We start from the raw sequence: 12,917 nt of genomic DNA, 5'->3' as shown, positions 1-12,917 counted from the left end.
ACAACACAGCCCTTCTGACCTCCAGAAGCATAAGATAATAAAAATGAGTTGTAATAAGACACTATGTTTGTGGTCATTTGTTAAAGGGCAATGTAAGACTAAAAAAGAGCCTAAAATAAAATTTTAACCTGGATAATGGTGTGGTAAAATGGATCTCCTAAATATAATCTATGCATACATTGGCAGTGAGGATGCCTCCAAAGTAATTGCCTAATTCTGCCTCTTCCTGCTTTCTTCTAACACAATTCAAGGAGACAGCATGACATATAATATTTCCTTCAATCATAAAATAGAAACAAGGAGACCAGGAGCTGATGTGTGACACTTGAATTAGCTTCAACAGAAGAGAAACAGAACAGCCATAGAATGATTAATGATGAATTCAGGAAGACCTGAGACCATGGAAAACTTGCCAGCTCTCTACACTATTTTCCAAAAAGAAGTTGCTATGGTGATAGACTACGGAGCCTTTATCAAAATCCCAGGCTGCCAGAAGCAAGGTCTGTTTGATAGAACTCACATGTCGTCATGCCATGTGAATAAGTGCTCTGAGATTGTAGAGGTCAGAGACAAAGTATGGGTGAAGCTCATTGGCAAAGAGATGAAAATAATAGGATGAAAGTATCCCTCTCCATGAAAGCTATCAACCAAGGAAAGAGCTTAATCCCAAACATTATTATTACTAAGCCAAAAGAGAGGCAGAGGCAGTCACTCCAGCATTATTCTGGGCAGAAGATCACACTTGAGGCTGTCCTGAACACTGCCTACAAGAAGTGTGGCTGTAAAGACCACTTTTCCAAAGATATTTTCATGCAACCAGGTGGGACCAAATATTCTCTTATACCTGATAAAGAAGAAGAAGAAAAGGCCAAATCAGCAGAATTTGAGAAACCTGATCCCATAAAAAATTATTTCAGAAAAAGAAAGAATAAAAAAAATAAAAAGAAGAAGCTGGGCGTGGTGGCGCATGCTTGTAATTCCCATACTTGGGAGGCAGAGACAGGAAGATCGCGCTGGTTCTGAGCCAGCCTCTCTGGGTTAAGAGACCCTGTTTCCAAATAAAAAAATAGGTCTGGGAATGTAGCCCGGAGGTAGAAGGGTTTCCAGGAACCCCAGTACCACCAAAAAGAAAAAAAAAGAAAAGAAAAGAAAAAGAAACACAGAGACAGAAATTCATCTGAATCAGATAGCTCAGACTCTGAGAGTGAGGTGAGCAAAAGAGCAAAGCACACATCAAAGGACAAAAAGGGAGCAAAGAAGAAGATGGTGATGATGAAGCAGAAGAAGAATCAGAAGCAGAAACAGAAGCAGGAGCAGGAGCAGAAGAAGAAGAAAGAAGAAAGAAGAAGGAGAAGGAGAAGGAGAAGGAGAAGGAGAAGGAGAAGAATGGAAGAAGAGAAGAAGAAAAGGAGGAGGAAGAAGCAAAAGAAGTTATGGCAGGCATTTGAGGTGGAGGAGAGAATGAGGAGAATGAGGAGCCAGAGTGGTATGTCTCGAATCGTGGCTCCTGAGGACTTGGAAGAACTCTGCTTTCCACTCTGCTAACTGCTCCCATGGGTGATAGTGTTTTCTCAATAGCTGCCAGGTTTGGGAATTAGAGGTCAGAAGCAACTTTCCAAATGAAATGTTTTTCCCTAATCACCCCTGGTCTCTTTGCAAGTGGCTCCTGAAACCCACCCATCTATTCTCTTCATTCAGCAGGAGGTCTGGTTAGCCTTCCTAGTTGTTAGGCCTGGATTCCTCTGCAGGAGACCAGGCTTGAGCCACAGGCACTGCTGTGGAGGCAAGCCTGTAGTTGAAGAGTTGGTGTCTTCCTGGCAATCTGCTCTAGCCCTAGCTTGTTGATAGGCGAGTCTGCTGTTTCTCCTGCCTCCAGCACAGGAGCAGAATGAGACTGGACGCAGGAGGCAGAATATGGCAAGACATGTTGCTCATGCTCTCCATTCCCCAGTGTGATTCTGCTGTGTGAGAAGTGGCTGCCACCAGCAAAGCCAGTAAACATACTTACAGTGTGACTTATCTTGTGAATGACATTCCAACAGGCCACTGAGCCAGGAAAAATATAAACAATAATGAAAGATATAAAAGAATTAAGTGAGGTAACAAATTGTTTATAAAATTATGATATGTTGTGTTATGTCTATGTATCTATATATCTATATCTATATCTATATCTATCTATCTATAGATATAGATAGATATAGATATAGATATAGATAGATATAGATATAGATAGATATCTATAGATAGATAGATAGATATAGATATAGATATAGATATATAGATATATAGATATAACTTAGAGTAAGCGAAATGCTCAGTATTAACAGTCTAGCTGGTTTTTTCTAAAAAGTCACAAAGATATAGCACTGCGAGATTTTAGTTGCTAAAAAAAAAGGTTTGGAATACTTGCTCTTGAAGTGCAAGATGGCAACTTAGAGAGAGATAGCAGAATTCAGGCATGCTGAACTTGTAATTCAGTCACCAGGAAGACTGCTTCTTGACAAGGGAGGACAAGAAAGAAAAAGAAAACCTCAACAAAAGTTGAAACACATTGAAATCAGAACTAGAAGAAAGACCAAAGGACTGTAAAGAGATCCATGTGTTTTACCTGGTAAATGGAGACCCAATGCAGTGGTGGTATCACCATCTTTTCCAGGCCCCATCAAAGGTGCCAGTACCACAGTTCCCAGAGACCTCCAGGAAGAAACTATGGATTGTTATGAGGCCAGTGACTACAGACCATCATTGAAAGCAACAAATCAATATTTCACACCATGCTTGATAAGTACTCTGCAGACCATTCAATCCAACTGCACACTGCAGCTGCAGTAGAACTCATCTATTCCAGCAGGGATCTAGACCAGCATTCACTAAGACTATAAGTTAACAAGCCAACCCAACTGGAGACTGCTTTGTGTAGCTTCAGGTGCTTGCATGTCAAGAGTCTGAGACTTTGCCAATTACCCCTGCAGAGGTGGAGATGGAGAGTACTATCATACACAAAAGAAATGTAAATTAGCAGATATCCATGAGAGACATTCTGGCAGGAAAGAACTGTAACCCACAGCTCACCAAGTCCTATAGATTGCTGCAACACTCAACCAAAGTGTCTAGGGGAAATATCTCAGCCTACTGAGTTTCAGATTAAAAAAAAAAAAAAAAAAAAAAAAAACAGTAACTTGCACCTGGCTATAAGCACCAGCACCAGAGGCCAGCAAAAATTTTCCCGACTTCAGCCACCCAGGACAGTGGTAGTGTCCCTGGCTAAGAAACTGAGCCACCCAAGTCCCCAGCATGAGGCTGTACAATCTCTCCTTGCCAGACCTTGGGCCTTGGGCAGAGAGAAACAGCTGTACCATCTTGGCCAGGATGCACCAAGAGGCCAGGGGTCCAGCAAAGTTTCACTTGATCACATCTACAAGCTGGGAACTAAATATTCCCTCTGCCAGCAGATTTTTTGCCTGGCATGCATGCATGTATGCATGCTAGTGACTGTGATCATAACAAGCAGATGTAGAAAGGTGTTCCAGGGGCCATCAATGTTCAGCAAGCTGGGCCAGAAGCTAAGAATATAGGAATCACTGGTTTTGCTGAGCCTCAGACCACAGATTTCAAAGGCTGGAGTATACCATTCTGCTACTGCAGAGTAGCAGATGGGCTCACAATCAGCAGAGAATGAGTGGTTTCTAAGTTCCAACCAGCAGGCTGAAGCCTCTGGAAACAACATTATAGTCTTTAGCTTTGAAGAGTTTGAGCCTGAAGAGAACAACAGGCTGTAGCCAATCATAGACTCCTGTTTGCCTGCACTAAGAACTGTATCTAGTTAAAGAAGCCCTAGGGAACAAATTCAAAAGTTTGATTATATAAGGCACAATGATAGAGTGGAATACATAACATCATAGACCTTATTATAAAAAGATAATAAACACAGGGCTCACACACAAACAGATGGAAGATGCCAAGACAGCAAAAACACAAATCTGAGAAATATTAAAATATAAAATCAAAGAACAGTGAGAAAAGAATAAACTCTCACAACTGAACAAGAGAGATTATCAATTTGATAAGCAGGAAACGCAAGAAAGAGATTCTGAATTTTGATCTTCAGTATGATGAAAGGCCTCAAAGGAAGTGTACAGAAAATAAAGGAGGAGATGATTTAGGCATTAAAAAAAAAGAACCAGAAAAAGCCAATGAATGAAATAAAGAAGTCAACAAATGAATTGAAGATTGCAATAGAAATCAACTCTGTCAGGCTAGACCAAATGGAAAACAGGGTATCACTCTTGGAAGACAGTTCATTCAAAACTGAAAGCACAATCAACAGTGTACAGAAGACATTACAACAACACGACCTAAACATAAAAAAATGGGACAATACAAAACATCCTAATGTGTAGATAACAGGCATTGAAGAAGGTCTAGATGCACAAGCCAAAGGTATCAGAAACCACTTCATAGAAATAATTTTAGAGAATTTTCCAACCAGAAATAGACTTGGACATCCATGTACAGGAGACATGCAGAACACCATTAAGACAAGATTGAAGAAAGACCTCCCCTTGCATGTAATAATCAAAATGACTAATATATAAGACAAGGAAATAATCTTAAAAGCAGTGAGAACAAAATAATGACTGACATTCATGGGCAAAACAACAAAAAATCACTTCAGACTTCTCAACTAATCTCATGAATGCTAGGAGGGACTGTTATGAAGTCCTCAGACCCTGGAAAAAGATAAATTTCAACCACGACTTCTATATCCAACAAAGATATCATTCAAAAATGAGGGAAAAGCTGGGCTTGGTAGCTCATGCTTATAATCCCAACATTTGGGAGGTTGAGAATGGAGGATCACAGTTCATGGAAAGACTCAGCTACTTAGTGAGGCCCTCTGCAACTTAGTGAGACCCTGTCTCAAAATAAAAAAAATAGGTCATGGGGAGTAGCTCAGAGACTGAATGCCCCTGGATTCCATTCCTAGATCAAAAAAAAAAAAAATTGAGTGAGAAAAAAAAACATTATAAGAGAAGCAGAAACTCAAAGAATTCATGACTACAAATGATCATTAGAAAAAGTATTTAAAGAAAAATATGAAGAAAAAAAAGAAGCAAATTCTAGAATCAGAGAAAAGGTAAACTCCACCAGGTGAAAAGGTAAGCAAAGGAGAAATAACACTACATCAGACAGAAATTGAAACACAAAGTGACATAAAACAAAAATCATATTTTAATAATAACACTGAACATCAAAAGTCTTAATTCTCAATTAAAAGACAGAATGGTAATGGGAATTAAAAAACATAATTCAACTATTTGCTGCTTACTATAAACTCACCTTACAGACAAAGATATACTTATGCTAATGATGAAAAGATTGAAAAATATATACCATGCAAATGGAGATTTAAAAAAAGCTAGGGTAGCAATACTCATAGCCAACAAAACAGAGATTAAACTAAAAGACATTAGAAGAGACAAAGTGAGTCACTTAATAATAAAAGGAACAATCAATCAAAAAGATATAATGATAGTAAGCAATTGGATACTAAATGTGGGTGTACCTACACTTGTAAAACAAAGTCTTTGGAACATCAGGTCTCAAATATAATAATATTGGGAAGCTTCAACATACCACTCACTCCACTAGATTAATCTTTTAGACAAAAGATAAGTAAATACTCTTCAGACCTAAAGAACACTATAAACCAAAGGGACCCAATGGACATATACAGAATATTTCAACCAGCAACATCTGAATACACATTCTTCTCATATGCCCATGGAATCTTTTCCAGAATACACCACATCCTGCGCCACAAAGCAAGCACTAGTAAATTCAAAAGATGTAATATAACTGCATTTTTTCCAGATCACAATGGAATATAAGTAGAAATAAACAATAAGGCCAAAATAAATTACATAAATACATGGAGAATGAATGATATACTCTTGGATGAGGATGAGGACTTGATCAGAAGAGAAATAAAGGGAGAAATAAAAATTATGGGAATTAAATGAAAATAGAGATATGATGTACCAAAATATATGGGACAGTTTGAAGATGGTGGTAATAGAAAAATTCAAAGCACTGAATGCTCACATAATAAAAGCAGAAAATTGCCAAATAAACAACCTAATGACACACCTCAAGGACCTAGAAAAACAGGGAATGTCTAATGCCAAAGACAGTAGAAGGTAGGAAATAATTAAAATCAGAACATAAATAAAATCTAACTGAAAGAAACAACCAAAATTATTAAAATTACAAATAAAAAAAGGAGATAGCATCACAGACAGTGGAGAAATTTAGAGTATCATCAGAAACAATTTAGAAAATTTATATTCTAAAAAACTGGAAAACATGGAAGAAATCAACAGAGTTATAGACACATACAATCTACCTAAATTCAACCAAGATGACATAGAAAACCTAACCTGACTAATAGCAAGCATATATATAGAAACAGCAATAAAAAGTCTACCATCAAAGAAAAGCCCAGGTGCAGACATATTTCTAGCTGAATTCTACAAAACCTTTACAGAAGAACTCAACCCAATACTTTACAAGTTATTCCATGAGACTGAAAGAGATGGAATTATTTTAAGCTCCTCTTAAGTCAATAGCACACTAATACCAAAGCCAAATAAAGATAATTCAAGAAAATTACAGACCAATATCACTGATGAATATACATGCAAATATTCTGAACAAAATACTAGCCATGAATATTCAAAACCACATAAAAAAAATCTCAACATCATTAAGGCAATATACAATAAACCCAAAGCAAACATCATAATGAACAGGGAAAACCTTTAGCAATTCTCTTTAAAATCAGGAACAAGCTAAAATGCCCACTATCACCATTTATTTTCAATATAATCCTTGAGACACTTTCCAGAGGAATAAGAGAAGAGAAGGTTATTAAAAAATTCAAATAGGAAAAGATAAATTAAATTTTTTATTTGCAGATTACATGATCCTATATTTTGAAGACCTCAAAAAAAATCTCAGCCAAAAATATTATTAGAGTTGATTAACAAATTTGGCAAGGTAATGGGATACAAAACCAATCTAAAAATTCAGCACCTCTTCTATATGCCAACCATGAATCTACAGAGAAAAAAATACAGAAAACAGCCGGGTGTGGTGGCGCACGCTTGTAATCCCCGTGCTTGGGAGGCAGAGACAGGAGGATCATGCAGGTTCGAAGCCAGTCACGCGTGCAGGCTTAGGAGACCCTGTTTCCAAATAAAAATGTAAAAATAGGTCTGTGAGTGTAGCCCAGAGGTAGAAGGGCTTCCAGGAACCCCAGTACCACCAAAAAAAATTACAGAAAACAATTTTATTCACAATAACTTCAAAATCAATAAAATACCTAGAAACAAACCTAATCAAAGAGGTAAAAGACATATACAATAAAAATAAGTAAACACTAAAGAAAGAAACTGAAGAAGATCTTGCAAGATCTTAGAAGATGGAATGATCTCCCTTTCTCTTAGAAAGGCAAAATAAATATCAAAATGACAATTTTACCAAAAGTGATCTATAAAGTCAATGCAATCCCTATCAAAATACCAATTTCATCCTTCATAGAACTAGAAAAATTAGTCATAAATTTTATAGCCAAAGCAATTCTCAGCAATAAGAGCCATACAAGAGACATCACAATTCCTGACTTCAAATTATATTAAGGAGAGCCGGGCGTGGTGGCACACGCTTGTAATCCCCGCGCTTGGGAGGCGGAGACAGGAGGATCGCGCAGGTTCGAAGCCAGCCGCGCTGGCGTAAGAGACCCTGTTTCAAAAATATAAAATAGGTCTGGGAGTGTAGCCCGGAGGAAGAAGGGCTTCCAGGAACCCCAGTACCACCAAAAAAAAAAAAAAAAGAACAAATTATATTAAGGAGTTTAATAATTAAAAAGCATGTATTATAAATTTATTGGAAATGAACACAATGGAATTCCACTCAGCAATAAAGAACAAAATTATGTCATTTGCAAGAAAATGGAAGGACATAGAGAACATTGTATTAAGTGAGATTAGCCAATCACATAAGTGAAGAATCATATGGTTTTTTCTAATATGTAGAAGCTAGGGAGTAATTGGGACACAAGGGGGACTTTAGATAATGGAAGAGAAACCTCAATGGAACCAGAGAGGTGGTCAAAAAGAAGTGGAGGGTGAATACTGAGGTTCTTCAATGGAAATACTACCATCCATCAACTGTGTGTACATATGTGAATATACCAAAATCATTCTCAGTGTTCTGTATTGGGAATGGGAGAAATGGGGAGGTAGGAGGGCACCAAGTGCTGTGTGCATGCATGTCAGAGTGGTTTACATTATGATACGAAAATATCATGCACCTATAAAAGCACATTATAGAGAGAGTACTTTCTCTTTGATCTTAAATGAGGTAACTAGATAAATATACTCTAAATATACTGAAGTGATTAGAGTTATAACATATGATTTCACAGTTAGAATGTACCGGAAAGGATGTTGGATCCAAATATATGTCAAATGCCTTCACCTTCTAGCAGACATTTGAGATAAAAATTTATGGGAAAAAAGAACCCTTTGTGTGGCATATCTGGATGTCTATGGTTTCTTCATTCACACTGGATTATTTGAATCTCATCCTCTGAAATAGATTGGATCAATGCTAATGACCTCTTATATAAAGAAAACCACATGAAAAAAAACTTGTCAGATGTTACAAAATTGGCTAAATTTGGGGCAAGATGCAAATTCTTTTAAGGATGAGTTGAACTATATTTTACAGAAGCCTACAGGTATAAATAACAGCTGGACACACTGGAAAATAACACTGGGCAAAACAGGATTAGCCTTTGTAATCATAGAGAAGTCCAGTGGAGAAGACAGATATCCTCTGTCTTCTGAAAAGCTGGGAAGTCAGAGGCCAATGATAGAACTATAGGCTGTGGCAACACTCCAGAAAAGAGTGAAGAGGATAATGGAGAGGAGGAGGAAGATAAAAATGACATTATCATCATAATATCAATGATGATGATGATGATGACATTGATGAATCTTTATTTGGGGCTGCCTATGTGCTAGCCACTGCATCTTGTGCTTGTGCTCAAATGGACTATTTCACTTAATCTTGACATTAATGTTATGAAAGAAGCACATCCCATCTTGCAGATAAGGAAATGGAAGTTCTGAGAAATTAGTGACTTTCTCAGTACAGTGTGATAATTGCAGGTGACAAGACCCAGTAGAAAACATGGAATCACAAGATAACAAAGCCTTGACACCTACAATTCTGGCTCCAATTCTAGATCATGTTTCCTACGCACTCCAGCCTCTTCTAGAAGGTAATTATTTCACCAAATTATCCAGGATTGAGCTGCCTATGAACCTCATTTACCTGTTTTTCTCTTCTTCCTAGGCCTATGTGTGATAAAACTAAACTAATGTGTTGCCTAAATTCAACAATCATTACAAAGAACCCTTTTGAAGAAAAGGGTCCTGGAGACACTTAGGAATCTGTAATGGTGGTGAATTTATTGCAACTTGAACTTCTTAAAATAACCAATCAGATAAGTTCAACTTTATTCTTGGTATAGATGTTGGGAAGTAATGGAACGCTTAAAAATTTTACTTCTAGCTGGGTATGATGGTCCATGCTTGTAATCTCAGCATTTGGGAGGCTGAGACAGGAGGATCACAATTTGCAGACAGCCTCAGCTACTACTTAGTGAGGCCCTTTGCAACTCAATGAGACCCTGTTTCAAAATAAAGAATAAAAATAGGGCTGTGAGGGTAGTTTGGAGGTAGAATGCCCCTGGGTTCCATCCCCAGTACCACAAAAATGTCTTACTTCTATCATGATAAATCATTAATTTACATAAAACCATACTGTTTTTTAGAGTCAATTAGTTATATAAAATTTGAACCAGCATTATTATGACTTAAATTTGCCTTGGAAGCAAACTACAGAGAAAGAATCACACTGTTTCTTGGGTCTATTTCAAAACCTGGAAGAGTTTTTAACTAGTATGTGTATGAGTGTGTATATGCTGTGTGTGTGCACAAGTGAGAAAGAGGAGAAAAAGAAATATTTTTTATTGTGTATAGTGTGCATTTACTGCAATTCTAGAAAACATACTTCCTTGAGAATTAATTCTGAAGATTTTTCTTGAAGTGAGAATAGAATGTCAAAATCTCAATATTACCTTCTAACTTGCTTATTAATGGTGCTTCCATTTAAGTGAAGCTCAATAGTAAAATGTGTATATTTTTAGTTTCATGTCCAAGCCCATTTGAAATATTGACCTGAAGAATATTTTTAGGGAAAGAGGCCAAAAATAGAAATAATCATGAATATATGGTTTGAAATACACGAAACTATATATTAAATGATTGACTCTCAAATTCCCATTATCTAGGCTTTAGGCTTCCCCCAATATTTTAATCATGACATCAAATTTATCTCTTAATCAGCCTATTCTTCCTTTTGTATTCTTTTCCAGATCTTAAAACACACTCTTTCACCTAGATACCCTCTTAGGCTTTTCTTACCTTTGTCTCTCTTGTTAACCCCCTTTTCTTCCTCCCCAAGTCTGGCCTTTTTCATTTAGGTATTGTTTCTTTAGATATTTTTTTCTGTTCGTTCTTTCAAAATACCACAGCACAAAATGGTTAAGAGTGTGGATGTATAAGTTTAGATGAGATTGCACAATTATACTGTCTGAACACTGGCTTTGTCACTTACTGACTAGACAGTTGAGAAAGTCACTAATTTCTCAGAACTTCCATTTTCTTATCTGCAAGATGGGATGTGCCTCTTTCATAACATTAATGTCAAAATTAAGTGAAATAGTCCATTTTAGCACATGCACAAGATGCAGTGGCTAGCACATAGGCAGCCCCAAATAGAGATCTATCAGTGTCATAGCCATCATCATTGATATTATGATGATAATGTCATTTTAATCTTCCTCCTCCTCTCCTTCATCCTGATCACTCTTTTCTGGAGTGTTGCCACAGCCTATAGTTCTATCCTTGGCCTCTGACCTGCCAGCTTTTCATCTGTCATTAGAAGTTTACTGGCATTTTCATTGACATTTTTGAATTCACATACCTAACTCCAAACTCAGTCTTTCCTTCAGAAACCCTAAGTAGAACTTACTTGGAGGACATTATGTTAAGTGAGATTAGTCAGCCACAAAAAATAAGAAATCGGATGCTTTCCCTAATATGTAAAAGCTAAGGATCAATGGGTAACAGAAGAAATTCTAGATGAAAAATGGGATTCTATAGAGGAGCAAATAAGGTGACCTAACTGAGGGGATGGGAAGGGGGAAGAGGGAAACTCTCTAAAGCACATGATGTACTTAAGCAAATATATCAGTCAATCACTAAGCCAAGCATGGGGAGGTGGAAGGGGAGGAATGGTGTGGAAATTGGGTAAGGCCTAATTGGGTAATGTGTGCATATATGTCTCCACCATCTTTTATCCCATTAAAATGTATGACTACAAGGCACCAATAGAAATATTTTTTTAAAAAGGAACTTACTTTCTATAGGCATAGGTTCACAATGCATAGGGCCTTATAATACCCAATTGAGAACTCAGTTCTAACTTCTGTGAATAGGAATCCATATAGGAATAAAAACTTGTTAAAGGATAAAGATATGGCAGCCACTGGGAATATGGATGGACAGTGGAGATTGTGCTGTAATGGAATCACCAGAAACCTCCTGAGTAAGGCATTAGAGTGACTAGAATTTATGATTACTTCCACATTTGAGACCCATCCTATGTGTGTGCCATCTGAGTGTAAACCATAGGCCAAGGCACAACAGAGGCTTGTGATCTGACTTCTCCATGTAATTTCATTTCTGCCCCTGGCTTAAAGTAGTTCATTTCATTTGAAGTCACGACCTTGACAGAGTTGGAGTGCATCTCATTCCTATTTGATGGACTTGACAGACCTTCTTGGTCTCTAGCATCAGGTAGCAAGCACCGGCACTGACACTAAGTATTCTTTCCATCTAGAATACTAATCTTATAACCCTTTCCATATTGACTTATTTTTTCTTTCATTATTCACTTCCATTGGCCCACCCAAATGTCTTTAGATGATAAGTTTAAATGCATTTTATATATCATTCTCTCTGTGTATATATGTATTGAGAACTAAGAATTCACACTGATAAATTCAATTTCAATCCAACAACAAATGGTTCAATCTATTTTTCACCCTGTCTGTATTTGGAGCCCTCTTCTCCAACAGTGCATTATCTGGCTTCTGTGATCCTTACATATTTTCTAATTTAATACCCTTGCATGATAGCAGTGTTCTGTTGTCATGCCATCACCTGTTCCACGTAGAGGCCCTTTTACTCCACACAAACTCAACACTATTTTAGTCCACTTTCTGTTGCTATAATAAAATATGAGAGCCTGAAAACTTTGTGAAGAATAGAGATTTATTTAGTTCACAGCTCTGGAAGTTAAAGAGCAAGGCAATGGTGTCGTGACATGGCCCCATGGTGTGACACAAAATGGTGAAGAAACAGAAAGAAACAAGTTACATAATGAAGAGTCCAAGAATGTGGGGTACCATTACTTAATAATTCTTTATGTGATAATTAACCCACTTTGTGATATCAGTATTAATCCCTTTGGAGAGTAACTTGTGCTAGGTTCCACATCATAAAAGTGGTGTTATTCCTCAACATTGCCACACTTAGGACCAAGTTTCAGTAAGTACACAAACCATTTGGGGACACATTTAAATCATATCCAAATTAAAGCAAACTCCCAGTGCTGGGTTTCTACTACGAAACTCTCATGTGAATTTTCTCCTTGTCTTCCATGGTCTAACTCCTGCATTATGCATCCCTGGTGTGTGGATTATCTTCTTGTTACAC

The 12,917-nt window shown here is 37.3% G+C and overlaps 1 protein-coding gene across 1 annotated transcript in view; it reads left to right on the top strand.

Annotated features, from left to right (window-relative positions):
• Nucleotides 1-376: 376 nt before the first annotated feature.
• Nucleotides 377-12,917, top strand: part of LOC308260100 (uncharacterized protein) — a gene marked incomplete at both ends in the record, with an annotated part of 146,248 nt that continues 133,707 nt past the window's right edge. Inside the window, 4 exon segments of the mRNA XM_080691430.1 lie at nt 377-602; nt 605-905; nt 1,108-1,144; nt 1,147-1,266. Coding sequence (XP_080547556.1) covers nt 377-602; nt 605-905; nt 1,108-1,144; nt 1,147-1,266 — 684 coding nt within the window.

This window comes from Muscardinus avellanarius (assembly GCF_963383645.1).
Source record: "Muscardinus avellanarius genome assembly, chromosome: 3".
NCBI lineage: Eukaryota > Metazoa > Chordata > Mammalia > Rodentia > Gliridae > Muscardinus > Muscardinus avellanarius.
This window is presented reverse-complemented; position numbering and strand designations above follow the sequence as displayed.